Source organism: Aristolochia californica, unplaced genomic scaffold (genome assembly GCF_029961685.1).
Source record: "Aristolochia californica isolate CCGP_79_NKW_82.1479 unplaced genomic scaffold, dmAriCali1.0.hap1 SCAF_3, whole genome shotgun sequence".
Classification (NCBI taxonomy): Eukaryota; Viridiplantae; Streptophyta; class Magnoliopsida; order Piperales; family Aristolochiaceae; genus Aristolochia; species Aristolochia californica.
The window spans coordinates 6,460,719-6,475,994 of NW_027181992.1; the positions used below are offsets into that span (position 1 = coordinate 6,460,719).

General features: G+C 37.2%; 1 protein-coding gene across 1 annotated transcript; it reads right to left on the reverse strand.

Annotated features, from left to right (window-relative positions):
- Positions 1 to 128: 128 nt before the first annotated feature.
- Positions 129 to 12,973, reverse strand: LOC137959167 (uncharacterized). Its single transcript, XM_068806506.1, has 11 exons — positions 12,666 to 12,973; positions 12,517 to 12,555; positions 12,112 to 12,203; positions 11,240 to 11,489; positions 11,032 to 11,151; positions 10,856 to 10,931; positions 3,965 to 4,173; positions 3,531 to 3,639; positions 2,094 to 2,186; positions 1,430 to 1,590; positions 129 to 845 (listed from the first exon to the last, which is right to left on the reverse strand). Exons 1-11 carry the CDS (start codon positions 12,813 to 12,815, stop codon positions 249 to 251), a joined length of 1,896 nt encoding a protein of 631 aa, XP_068662607.1. The 5' UTR covers positions 12,816 to 12,973; the 3' UTR covers positions 129 to 248.
- Between the last annotated feature and the right edge of the window lie 2,303 nt (positions 12,974 to 15,276).

Sequence of the window (15,276 nt, forward strand, 5' to 3'; positions counted from 1 at the left end):
ATCTTGGGAGGTCCTGCATCTCTTCTAATCAGCACTCATTTAGCTTTTACTACCCAGAAAAAAGAGAGGAAATGAAGTACTTTAAAGAGCTTTTCAAGAGTTGATGTGGATTGAGAAAGATAGGAACTGTGGAATAGACTACTCATGCGGTAGCATTTCTCAAAAAATAAAATCCTTGAAAGATAATTAGAATCCACCCGACCACAAAACTGCATAGTGCATTACATATAGATGATGTGAGTAATAAGTTACGGTAGAGAAACCTTCTCTAAAAACCCAAACAATAAACTTCCAATCACTAGAGTGCTCAATAGAATTCCACTCACCAAAATCCAATCAAAAATACCAAAGGCCCAACTCTCTCTCTTCTTTTCTAGCTGGCTTCTAGATTCAACTTCAACCACATTTCCCAAGCTCATCTTTTCCTTCCTTCCCACCACTCCTTTCCTCAACCTTAACATTGAGCCAACTGACTCCATAAAACCTCTTCCACCAGTTCTTCCACCTTTCAAGCTTTTGATCTCCATCAACACATCATCGACTTTGTCAACCGATGCACAATTAGAATTTTCTCCTCCACAGAAGCTTGAAGCTTCACAATTGCAAGGTGCCGTGTCTATACTGCATGTTCCATTTCCGTTTGTGTCTGAACAAGAAAATCCCTCACTTACAGGGGGCTTCACATGGTCAATATCACTTTTTATTTGGGATGGTAAGTTACTTGCAATCACTTCACCAAATACCGACCACCTTCCCACAGATGTTATCTTTGCTTCTGTTGAAGTCCCAAGCATGCTGTCTGGAGCAACTACAAGAACCTGAACATAACCCTTGGTGTGGCCCACCTGGGTTCATTATGAGAGATTCGGTTAGGGGAAAATACAAAGTAATTCCAAAACCTATGGTCCTACGGATAGGAGTAGTTCCAACAGTTGGAGGAAAAATAGTAAGTAGTTCCAAATACCTCCGGTCATTATGGGAGAAACAGGTAGGGAAGTACGGATCAAAAGTAGTTTCAAAACTCAAGGTGAGAAACAACATCAAATCAGGTAAAGAAGTTTCAATGAATAACAGCTGAAAGTTCATGAATGAGCGCACCATCTACCCTGGTCAACAATACAATCAGCATGCAACTGCAATTCATCATCAAAGCGTTTTCCCAATTACTTTGGATAACATGCATGTATGATTGCAATGTTGAATTAGTAGGCCATCAATTAACAGCAGAGGATTATCAACCCCAAAAAAGAATGTTAGAAACAGCCAGTTTTGATGCAAAATATGAACTGCATGTTGATCGTATTAAATTATGAAAAAAAAAAAATCTTGCGGCCCAAAAATTTAAAAGAACGAGATAGAACCAAAGAAAAAGAAAGATTAGTTCATTACGAAAATGGAGTGAAACTAAAAACAAGATTAACAGCCTTACCAAATGAATTCCATCTGTAGCGATTTCAGTAATCCATATTCTCTCAATTTGACCTTCCATTCCTTGATAAGGAGTGAATGATTCAAACACAGAAGTCAATTCACGACTCCGCTTCTTTACTTCTGTACTAGGGACCTTTTTCATCCTAGCAGCCAGTGTTCCTGAATTTGGTGAAATGAATAATAAGAAAGAACAGTTCATTCATTCCCAGACAAATATATGATCTCCATTAGTTTGTGCTGCATATCGATAAACACAGAAATGATCATTCTGTATAGGCCCTGAGTCCTCTTCCTTTTCTTTTTCTTTGGGGGTTGAAAAGCCATTGGCCAGCAACCAAGAAACCTTACTAATGTTTGGATATGTATGTATGTTGCTGGTTCAACACACAAAAGGAAGAAAAGAAAAGCCAAACAGGACTTAAAACTCATTTTAGAAATCACAGACTTGAAATGAAAATTTAGCAGAAGATCTCCAAAATCAAATAAAATTGTAGCACAGCGCCCAAGTTGGCAAACACAGGGTGAAGAAGCATCTGTGTATCAATTTCCAAGGGAAGCATAAGTGAACTTAAATATATCAAGAAGGAAGATGATGTCAACCAAGAATAGTGTTATACGCCAATAATAGTTGAAAGAGAAAACCCAGGTGATGAGAAACATGCCTGGTCTAGGATAGAACTGTGAAATGTGAACTTGTGGAAACTTGTAGTCCTTGATAAGATTGATAGTTTGAGCAAAATCTTCATCTGTTTCACCTGAGAAGACAATGGGAACATTAAATTCATCATCAAACTTATGCACAAAGCATTTTAAACTAAAGACTCTCAGTGTAGATGATCCAGGTGCAGAGACTCAACTCTGATCACTTAATAGCCCTTCCAAAACAAGTCTTCAAATGGATGACTTCCAACAGATTAAAAAAGTCTTATATTTTCCAAGCACCAGCATATATCACTTATCTAAAAAGGCTAGTGATGGGAATCAAGAATTGAATGTGGCTATTTGACTATGAGGAATTCAAAAGTTGGGCGAGTTTGTGAATTTTTCAGATATCTAGGCACTTAAATTTAAGAATTTATTTTGGTTTTGTTGTGACTTTCATTTTTGTGTCAGCAGGGCTATGAACTGTTTGATTATATTTATTTGGGCTTTGTTTTGGTTAGCTTTATTTCATTCTTGGCCCTCAGTTCAGTATTATGATGTTTTGACCCAGTAACAGCATTTTTAGGGTTAGTGACCACATTAAGTCATTGAAGTTCCACAAAAGAGTAGTTTATAACGAAAAATTGCATGAACTCACTTTTAGAAACATCTAACATGCCAAACAAAGAGTCACTTAGAAACTTTCAGGAAATGAGTAAGTAAAATTTCCAAAACTTACAGGAAAAAATCTTTACTAAATCTCAATGAACCTTTGAACTGGAATGTCACAACATATGTTTCCTCAAAAATGAAAAGGCCAAAAATTATAAAAAATTAGTGTATTTGATAGAAATCATTTGCTTAATTAAATATAATGTATTATTTCTTAATTTGTGTGTCATCCTTGCACAGGAAATTTTGATAAAGTTTCAAATCTATAATCTGTTATAACTAATTATTTATTCCATAAAAAAATAACTAATTATTAATACAACTTGTTGACAATGATTGTCAATAAGAAACTTTATAAATTATATTTGGGTAATTTGTTAACATAAAACATATATGAAGTTTTCTTATTCAATTTTTTATAAGTTTTTAAGTGTTTTTGTCATTCTCTTTCATGTTTCAGAGAAGTTTCTTAACAGTTTCTTATAGGTCTTTTACTTTTACATTTCCCATTACTTTCACTCAGCTTATTGTCACCCCTTCCTGTTCTGTGTCCTGTTTCCAAATTATCTGGAAACTGTGTGGAAAACGAAAAGGTGGAAAGCCTTAACCCATGAATGACAGTAATCTCTATTTTCTTTCCTTTTCCATTAGTACAAAGATACATGACAGGAAGGCACAAGTCACAAACACCGAATTCTGATTAAAAGAGCTAACAAGCAGATCCCAACAAGAGCAGTTACATAGAGCTTATAAAAATGGTTAGACTAAGTTGCATGCTAACTAACCAGGAAAACCACAAATTATATCAGTTGCAATCTGCATCCCAGGCACAAGTTGATATAGTGTATCTACCACAGTTCTGAACTCGCTTACAGTGTACTCCCTGTTCATTGCCTAAAATAACAAAATATGTCTCCTCATAAATATAAATGTATATTTAAGATAAAACTAAGCTATTCTGCAATTGGATACACTATGGTAAAAATTTATGACCCTGAAAGAAAAGAAAGTAGAACAAGATATAAAATGCCGCTTTGAGCCATAAAAGGAAAACAAGGCAAAAAATGGAAAAAATGGAAAAAGGGGAAATGGCTACAAAAATCACAATAACATTAGATCTTCTTAAAAAAAGTAATTCTTGCAAGTAACTTGTTGGCTGACAGTCTCTTATGCCCTCTTGATATAAAAATTGTTTTCGGTAAAAGCCTTATCTACTTACACTCAGAACAGACTCACTCCCTGATTGCACAGGCACATGCAGAAATGAATAGACACAGGGATGTAGTAAAACACTAGCAATCTCTTTCAAGTGCTCAAGAATATAAGGAGGATTAGTCATTCCAATGCGAAGCATGGTACTTTGATCTTGAGGAAGCTCCGCAACAATTGCATTTAACAAAATGGGAAGATTAACTCCAATGTCACGGCCTGCAATACCAGTAAATTGGCAACAACTCTTTAGGATGGATAACAGTAGAAGAGCTCTAAAAAGCAAAATGTGGAAAAGCCAAGAAATCAATTTTATGTCAACTGCAATTCATACCAAGCATTAGAAATGAAAATGACACCATGGAACAATTGGCAACTCAGTTCATAATATTTCGCTAATGTGCCCAACTTATATGTTCCACGTACAAAATTCAGCCACTAAATTCTGGAAGCCTGTATTCAGAAACACTACCCTCACATACACATGGAATATATATAAACTCCATGAACCCCATGGAATATATATTTCACCCATTTGATTGCATTATACATTCTATATAAGGAATTCCTGCCACAGAATTCAGAAATCCAGTATGCAGGGCACAAGTCAGTATTCAAAGGAGGCAACTGATCTCCACTTGTTTCAGACAAAGGAGCTGGGTAAGTGATAAAATGTGAGAAGTGGCTTTTTAATGACACCACCAATCATACAGCTAAGCATAAAAAACCCTAGAAGTTAAACAATGATTAATAGTAGAATATCAAGTAATTGTCGATCCATTTCCCTTGCATGTGCTACATTTAACCCATTCATCATTATCAGAGTCTCCCTTATAATTGTCTCATCAGAGCCTTATTCACAAGTATGGACAAGCCAGCTACATGAATCTTCCCCCAACATCTTCCCTACTATTTCCTGACCCCTTTGTTACATTTCCCTTCTTAAAATCATCAGTCACTGTTACTCAAGGGTATGTTGGTCATTTCACCTCAGCATATGGTTTACATTTCTATGTTAGCTTGTTTTACATGATTTACTACGTCTATGGTTTAAGTTTCATGTATTTGAATAAGTAGTATGAGAGATATAAGGAGTTAAGTGATTAAGTGTATAGAGGGACATTTTAGTCTTTGTATAATCAACTCATTAATAGAGATGGAGGGGGTCGAGCTACGAGACTCAATTCTGAGCCTCTGTCACTTCTTCTTCTCTCCTCTTCAATCTTCCCATTTCACATGGTATCAAAGTAGTATATCGCATTTGGGAGGTCCTATTCGTCATCAGCATACTCAATTGAAGGGTGCAACTTCTTAGAAGAGGGGTTTTCAAATCTCTTGCCTGACTGGTTTGTAAAAGCTCCATCTTTTTTCATTCTTTCTCTGCCATTACCCCAGGTTTAATGGTCTTGCTGCCTATTGAACAGTTCTAAATACTTTAATTGAACTATGAAGGTTTATTAAGCTGAAATTGTTTCTTCCTTTGGGATGTGTGCCAGCTTCCCCTTGAAAGTGCCAACATCACCTTTTTCTAGGCTGATGTCAGCCCTAATTGGGCTGTGTTTTGGATCGCTTTCATTTAAAATTGCAATGATTGTTTCTATTGAGATATTCCTGAAGTGCGCACATTAAAATTGTTGCCCTAACCCTAATTTTGAAGTGGGGCCCACATACCTGGTCCACGCATTGGGCTCAATTGAGGTTGAATCAGGTATTATTCTACTGATATGACTGATTGAGGTGAAGCGTATACTCCATCTAGAGATGTTACTAGTTCTGATGGGAAAGACACTATTGTTATTACTTCAGAAAGGTTGTCTAGATCAAATTATCTTAACTAGGCAAAGTCTATCAGAATGTACTTAAAGGCCAAGAAGAAGACTAAATATACTCGAGATGATCCTCTAGTTCCAACAAATGATGATTGGAAAGTAGAAGATAGTCAAGTTATGACATGGATTGTTAATAGCATTGATTCCATTAAGAAATCAGGTGATGAATTGTGAAACTGCAAAGGCCATGTGGGTGCCCTTGGAATCACTATATCCGCAAGAGAGTAACTAATCTCGTGTGTATGAGTTGTATACAGACTTCTTTGGTCTCAAGAGGGATAATAGATCTATTACAGAATACTACAGTGCATTTCTAGGAATTTGGCAGGAAATTAATGTGTATCATCCGTTTACTACAAATGAACGTGAATTAAGGAAACAGCAAAATAAGTTGCTGGTTGTCAAATCCCTTGATGGCTTGGGGTCTGAATTTGATGGGAATAAGGCCCAAGTGCTTACCTCAGATGATGCGCCTATACTGTCCACCATTTTTAACAGGATTATGTGAGCCGAGACAAAGATTGTTCCCAAATGGGGTAAAGGGGTTAAAATGGTGGAAGCTACTGCACTTAATACTTCTGGTTCCACAAAATAATCCAGAGGCCGTACTAGTGGTGGCAAAGGTCGAGGAAGAGATAACTCTAATTGAGGTCAAAGCCGAGGTAATGGTAGGTCCGAGAGGAAGTATAGCCAATTGTGGAAGAATAAAGCATTTCTTTGATAGGTGCTGGATTAAATTTGGTAAACCAGCATGAGCCAATTCGACCATTCATGACAATAGTGAAACCCCTACTAAAGTGGTGAACACTGTTACGTTAGGGGCTCCAGATGAGATGTGCATCAGTTACTTCAGCAATAGCAATACATTGTGCAACGTATGGCTCAACTTTTAGTTGCATCCTCCTCAGCATCTGCGGCTCAGGCTTTTGCTCCTACCATCACTCTGGCAAGTTCAAGTATGTCTATCCTACATGTACATCCATCATCTACTAGGGTCCTTGACTCAAGGGCTACCACTCATATGTCATGTATGTTGCCTTTGTTTTCTGATCTCAAAGAGTTTTTGACAGTAAAGCATGTTAATCTAGCTGATGGGTCTATTTCTTTTCTTCTAGGAGTTGGTATTGCCATTCTTGCATCTTTCTTATCTCCTTAGTCTCCTTTACTTGTCCCTAAATTTCCTTTGAATTTGTGTTTGTTGTCGATTAACTTAAGTCCATGAATTGTTTTTTGACCTTCTATCCTACTCATTGCATGTTTCAGGTTCTTGTGATGAAGAAGATGATTGGTTCCACTGGTAAAAGAGGCGGATTGTATTATTTGGATAGCCATTTGCCAGATAATACTCTACATGTGTTACACTCTGCAATCTCACTAATATAGTGGCATTTGCGATTAGGCCATCCATTGCTAGCAAAACTTGTTCAACTCTTTCTTGAATTTCCTTCAAGTCTTTCTTTTCAATGCGAGTTGTGTCAATTGTGCAAGCATCACTGAAGTTTGTTTCCAATTTCACATTACAAGACTAGACAGTTGCCCAAGGTTGGTTACTCCGATGTTTGGGATCCTTGTCTTGTAACAAGTTGTTTGGTTATAGGTATTTTATTTCTTTCATTGATGATTTTAGTAGATGTACTTGGATCTATCTCGTTCATGAGAAGTCTGAAGCATTTGATGTATTTCAACTTTTTTTACAATGAAATAAATAATCAGTTTGCACTTCTATTCACATTTTGTGTACCGATAATGGACTCGAGTTTATAAATCGAAAATTTAACTTTTTTGTCAAAGTCAAGGAATTACTCATCAAACCTCTTGTGTGTTTACTCCTCTTTTTTTTTTTATGAAAAAATAGAAAAGATTGACGAGGTTCCCACCGAGAGTCTGTTTACTCCTCAACAAAATGGAATCGCTAAATGCAAAAACCACCAATTTTTAAAAGTGGCACGACATTGATACTTCATATGAATGTACCCAAGTCATATTAGTGTGATGTTGTTCTTACTATTTGTCATCTTATAAACAGGATGCCCTCTTCTATCCAGGTCTCGCATCCTTTTGCTCCATTTTTTCATGTGTCCCCTCATGTATTTGGTTGTGTGTGCTTTGTTCATGTCTTGGGCACGACATTGATACTTCATATGAAGGTACCCAAGTCATATTAGTGTGATGTTGTTCTTACTATTTGTTATCTTATAAACAGGATGCCCTCTTCTATCCAGGTCTCGCATCCTTTTGCTCCATTTTTTCATGTGTCCCCTCGTGTATTTGGTTGTGTGTGCTTTGTTCATGTCTTGGGCACATCCAAAGATAAGTTGTCTCCTCATGCTATCACATGTGTTTTTATAGGGTATTCTCAAAGACAAAAGGGTTACAAATAGTTTTGCCCCTACACTACAAAAACATTTGTATCTACTAATGTTGCATTTTTTAGGATACCCCCTTCTTTTTGTCATCCTTTTTAGACGTTACACCGTCCCCTTCTCCTGGTATTGGATCAATTATTCCTCTCCCAGTTGATGATTGTTCTAGACCTCCACCAAGTGCTGCTATTGAGAAACTATTGCAGGTATACCATTGTCGGCAAGTGCCCTTTTCTCAGCCTACAACCTCCTCTCTCTTGCCAGGCCATGACCTTGATTCATCTAAGGATCCTGAGGTAAGCGACTTACATCTTCTCATTGCTCTTAGGAAGGGTGTCAAGAAAGGTACACGTTATCCATTGTCTCATTTTGTTTGCTTTAGTTCCTTGTCTGATAGATAGAAAAGTTTACATATTCTCTTTCTACTTGCACTATTTCTTCTTCCTCTTTATTCTCCATAATGGAAGCAGGCCATGGATATTAAAATGGGGGCTCTATTAGATAGAGGAACATAGCAATTATGTGACTTACCTCCAAGAGTTGTTGTTTGTTGGATGTAGATGGTGTATATAGTGAAGTATAAGGCCAATGGTTCCAGTGAACGGTTTAAAGCTCAGTTGGTAGCCAAAGGGTACACACGGACTTATGGAGTTGATGTATTAGAAATGTTCTCTCCGGTTGCCCGATTATCATTGTCCGTGTAGTGAATTAGGGGTGGTCCTTGTGTCAACTAGATATAAAGAATGCTTTCTTGTATGGTGATCTAAAAGAAGATGTTCATATAGAGCAATCTCCGAGATATAATACTCAAGGGAAATGCATAAAGCACGTAGACTCGGAAAAGCAATTTATGGCTTAAAATAGAGCTCATAGGTGTGGTTTGAAAATTTTAGCTAAGTAATAATGTTAATGGGATTCTCTAGAAGTCATTGTGACCATTTACTATTTATCCTAAAACAATCATCTGGGGTTGTAGTGTTGTCAGTGTATGTAGATGACATTATATTGTCTTGTAGTGATCTGACTGGTATTAAAGAGGTTAAATCCCATCTAGCAAAACATTTTTGATGATCTAAAAAAAGATGTCCATATAGAGCAATCTCCGAGATATAGTGCTCAAGGGAGATGCATAAAGCATGTAGACTCAGAAAAGTAATTTATGGCTTAAAACAGAGCTCACAGGTGTGGTTTGAAAATTTTAGCCAAGTAATAATGTTAATGGGATTCTCAAGAAGTCATTGTGACCATTTACTGTTTGTCCTGAAGCAATCATTTGGGGTTGTAGTGTTGCCAGTGTATGTAGATGACATTATATTGTATTGTAGTGATGTGATTGGTATTAAAGAGGTTAAATCCCATCTAGCAAAACATTTCCAGAGTAAGGATCTCGGGTTACTAAAATATTTTCTGGGAATTGAAGTGGCTAGAAGTGAGGGAAGGACTTGTATTGACACAGAGGAAGTATGTAACAAATATGTTACAAGAGTACAAATTAGTGAGGAGCCAAAACGGCTAATACCCCAATGGAAATTGGACATGGTTTTCATGATGATCAAAGTGCAAAACTAAATGATAAGACATTGTACAGGAGATTAGTTAGTAAGCTCATTTACACTACAGTTACTATGCCAGATATCTCATTTGCAATGAGTGTAGTAACTCAATTTATGGAACACCCACGCAAGGTCCATTTGAAAGCAGCACATTAGAATCTTAAAATATTTGAAAGGGTCACCAGAGAAAGGTCTCTATTTTAAACCCAATGACAATATGACAATTGAAACTTTTTCTGATGCTGATTATGTTGGTTCCAAATTGAATAAGAAGTCTATTACTGGTTATTGTGTATTTCTGAATCACAACTTGATAAGTTGGAAGAGTAAGAAACATAATGGTATGACTTAGTTTAGTGCTAAAACAGAATATAGAGCAATGACTCACACTGTTAGTAAATTGATGTGGGTGAGATCTGTGACACAGGAGTAGGGTTTCTGTCAGAATGATCCCGTGACTATGTATCTAACAACTAAGCAACCATCTTTATTGCTAGTAATCCAGTATTTCATGGGAGGACAAAACACAGAGGTGGATTGTCATTTTATTCAAGATGTTGTTATGGGAAAAGAAGTGCTCACCCCATATGTTCGGTCTAGAGATCAACTTAGAGATGTATTCACTAAAGCCTTGGAAAAATGTGAAATTTGTAATTTTCTATGGCAAACTAGGTCTTATAGATATATATGCTCCAACTTGAGGGGGAATATTAGAAAATCTACTCAGGGGTATTTTGGTCATTTCACCTCAGCATATGGTTTATAATTCTACGTTAGCTTGTTCTACATGTTTTACTATGTCTATGGTTTAAGTTTCGTGTATTTGAATAAGTAGTATGGGATATATAAGGAGTCAAGTGATTAAGTGTATAGAAGGGCAGTTTAGTCTTTGTATTAATCAACTCATTTAATAGAGATGGGGGGGGGGGGGGGGGTCAACGAGACTCAGTTCCGAGCCTCTTTCATTTCTTCTTCTCTCCTCTTCAATCTTCCCACTTCACAGTCACCATGAACTAGATACTGGTCCATAGACTTACTAGACAAAGCAATACTCAGGATAGTGGTCCTCTTTTCACATGGTAGGCTCAAGTCCCACATACTCATGATATGAGTGCAAATAACAGAGCATCAGGTAGAGAACCTATTAGAGGCTCACCATAGGCACCAGTGTCCTCACTGCTTATCCATATCTCCTTAATACCTTCCTGTATGACAGTTTTCACACGTTCCACCTGCCCAAAAAAATCAAAAACTAAATAAATAAATAAATAACTAAATAAATAGCTCAAACCAAATGATTTCACCTATATCTGTTAAACTGTTTTTACTCACAAGACCGTCCACTGTGTAGCTCCCTAGATGCCCACGAGCATGCTTTGTCTTGCAATAAGTGCAAGCACCTAAACAACCAACATTAATTGGAAGAATCTCAATAAATTTGTTCTTTCTCACCTGTTGAAAGAGTCTTAAGTTAACAAAATGTCCTCTTAGCATCTAAGACTATAGAATGAAATGGGTGACAACATTTTTATACAGGTACCTTTGGAAGATCAAGTGCTGGCAATGTCTTCTTAGTCAAGAGTCGTACTTCATGACCTTTTAGTGTCTCTTCAACTACTTCAACAACACGGTCTATTCGTTGCACTCCAATTATACTAATCCCTTCAAGCTCCTTCAAGTATCTACTTCCTTGAGGCACACATCCAGCCACTACAAGGGGCTTACCAGCCTTTTTGCATTTTGAAATTAAAGTTTCCATCGCTGATTGACTAGGAGATTTCACAGTACACCTGGCCAGAGAAGATTTATCAATCAAATGGTCTAAAAGAATGACAAAACAAAACTAACAGAACAACTTGACTTGACCTTATAGGTGTGAAATTCAATGTTCAATTCTGGCTTTCTTTTTTTCTTTTTTCAATAGCACCAATCTGGATTTGTTATTTAAAAGATTAAATCAGAATGTAGAATTTCTCCACCCTTTTATTTCAATTCTGAAGCTTTAAAATAAAAAAATAACACTGCAAGGTGGGAGGAAGGGGAAATTCTCAAGATTCAAAGGACAAGAGCTACCCGAAGCAACATGCTGACAAAAGACTACATATGTAGCCAAGCTATCAGTGATGTTGAGCTTCTACAATTAAAAGGTTTGAAAACTAAATAAAGTTTGAGGTGAACAATACATGTCCAAGTTTGCAGGAACAGCTGTTAAATACCACTGGTGGATCAAGAATCAGACAACTTTGCATGGTTGCTGAGACCAAATTTAACTGAATGAAAGGTCTTCAAGAAATGTATAGATTCAAATAAGACCGTAATTGAGAAGTGCTTCACAGGTTCTTACTTAAATACTTTCAACATTTCCAGATAGAGAAAAATAAATAAAAATTCTAACAGAAATGAGGATTTTACGTATTAATAAGCCAAAGATCTGCCTCCTCTGGATTATCACTCATCACATATCCGAATGCTGAAAGCTGACCAGCCATATATTCACTGTCACTCTGTCACATAAACACATTGTGAGCCATCATAATCTGCCTAAACAAAATCAGCCAAATTGAGAACGAGTCGGGCCAGCCTCTAATAGATCTTTTTTCTCCGTAAACATACGAAAAATTCACATCTACTAGAAAACATTTGTCCCACAATAACAGTTAGAGCACAACCATCCAATCCAGGGAACTAGAGCTCAGAACTACTCTTCATAATATGCATCAGATTTGCACAATAAGAAACAGGAAGTTCGGCCATGTATGAGAAAGAAAATGTGAAAAAAAAGAGAAAAAAGAGAAAGAGAAAGAGAAAGAACCTTGCCTGATTATGGGAACACCCAAAAGTCTTCATGTATATACACTGCGAGATTCAGTATGAACAAAAAGAAAAAGAGTCCCCGAGATTTGTCTTAGGCCATGAAAGTACTGACAAACAAAATTAAATAGGAAAATTGAAATAGAATGGCGCACCTGTGTTCCAGGAATTTGTAGGGAAGAAGATACAGTTGCGCCATTGATTTTACGGGCTCTTTGTTTTTTTGGTTTCATCCCCACGGCCACTAATGGCAGACGGAGGCCAGGTGGAGCTCCACCAACTACAACGTCTTCAATGTCCTCCATTTCGAAATCTCTGTGATTGCCCCGCCGTCCAGGAGGTGGAAACTGCTGAACTCCGCTGGGAGCCCTCACTCTCTTTGTCGAGTCTAATCAGTTACTGACTACGCTGTCGTGGTCTTGGGGACGAGTGCGAGTAGGTCGACTCGCTTGTCGAAGCCGTGGCCGTCTTATGATGGGAAACCAAAATCTGAAGGGTTTTATGACCATCGAATCACGGTAGCTTCACAGACGAGTGGACGTCGTAGTCGCGGTCTCGTATCGGAACATTTAAATCCCGAAACGAAACGCCCGAAATGCAAACCCTATGGGGGCTATTTCACTTCCAATCTAGCGGAAAAGAGAAAATTTGATATATGAATCGCATAAATCAGTTTTAGTATAAAAACGAACACAAAAAATACTTTAGACTATATTTTCCATTGAATATACTTTCACGAAACAATAATTCGCATTCACGAGCGAGTGAGGGTTCTTTATCGGAGAGCCCTTACGGACACTCCCCCCTAGTTCCTTTAAAAGATCCATATGTAAGATGCTGAGCCCACACAGCTTCTTATACAAAATCGCCATTTTTCTCTAAATCCCATTTTTTCTATTATCTCGTCAAGTAGGATCCAATTAACTCTATCAAATTTCAAGATCAATCTTGAGGGCAATTCTCGAGTCCTGGTTACGCCTGAAATGGTCCATAAGCTCATGAGCAGCCATTGTGAAGTCTAAAATTTCTCTCCATTTGAGGAAAGCGCCTTGCCCTTTGTAGATGATGATGGGGAGCAATACCTTTAAACGGTGGGCTAGGAGTCTTGCAATAATTTTGTATACACTCGTAACCAGACTGATAGGGCGAAAATCCTTTGGTTTTTCCACACTTGCCTTCTTTGGAACCAAAGTGATAAATGATGCATGGATGCTGCGGAAAGTTATGCCATTTCTAAAAAAAAAACTGATCATAGCACTGATATCTTCTTTAAGCCGGGTCCAAATTTTTTTCAAAAAGTTTCCATTAAAACCATTAGGACCCGAGGCCCTGTCACTTTCCATACCCAAGACAGCTCACTCAATTTCGTCCAAAGAGAAAGGAGATTTTATAAGTGAGGCAGCTGTTGTGGGGATAAGAGAGAAACTAATGTGCGAAAACCTCGGCATGTTGGTCCACTCCTTCAAATATAAATCTGTAAAAAACTTAACCAACTCATTAGTAATTGAGGTCCGACACGACGTTACCTCAATATTAACACATAATGAGGTAATTTGGTTGGATCTCCTCTTTGCTGAGGCGACGGCATGGAAAAACTTTGTATTCGCATCTCCCTCCTTTAACCATTTAAATCTGGCTCTTTACTTCCACCGAATCTTCTTTTAATGTAGGATAGTATTGAACTTATAATTTAGAGAATTTCAGAGCAAAAACTCATCAAATTTTAAATACCTTTGTTCCTCCACCAGGTCCAGAGCCGCGATCTGAGAGATAAAAGAGCCCTTCTCGGCAACCATTGAAGCATGGCAACTCATGGCCCACTCTTTAATTTTTCCTTTTAAGAATCACAGGTTTAGAGGGAATGCCCACTCCCGTCTACCGAAGCTAGGACCCGTATCCCACCAATCATCAATAAGAACTTCAAAATTTTCCTCCATTAACCATAACAAAAGGAACAAAAGGAACAAAATGTATTGGTTTAATCTTCCACAAAACGACTTTCTTCATTGATAAAATTATTCACTTTTGATAACATTAACAAAAGGAAAAAAATTATTGGTGTGACCTTCCACAAAACAACTATCTTATGTGTTCACCTATATTCGTGTGGTTATCTGCCTAGAAAATGAAATGGAGCCTGTATATGTTTAGAAAAATTCCATTGAAAACATATGTTTAGAAAAATTCCATTAAAAATGAGCTTACTATGCAGCAGATTGGTTGAGGAGGCAGACAATGTTTAGAATGGGGTATGTTATTGTTCCCTTCATGCAATTTAGCTACTACTTTTACTTATTTTCACAAAATTTTACTGTCCAGAGAATTTCCTCCTCCAGAATTATAGGCCTTTTAACTTTTAGTGAAAAAATTGCTGCTTGTTTATTTTGAAAATGGGATTTTCTTGCAAAACTTTTAAGTTTTTTGGAATCTTTTTAAATCCAAGCCCTTGCAATATGCAGAACCTCCAAAACATCAGGATTGTGCAAAAAGTTTTCTAAATGTAGAAGAACATTATGTCATTGGGATTGGGTGAAAAGTAATCAGGACAGGTCTTTTATTTTCATGGGGTTTTATATGTCTGTGGTGGCCCATAAGCTGATCTAATCTATCGTTGATAGAGAAAAAAAAGGAAAGAAAGAGTAGTTGTTCAGGAACTCTTTTGCCTTTTATAATTGTTTTGTAGGCAATATTTAATTGGAACTAGAAACAAAATTTCAACAATGTTCTAGATGCCTTGTTAGAAAGGCCACTGCTGCCTGATAGTGG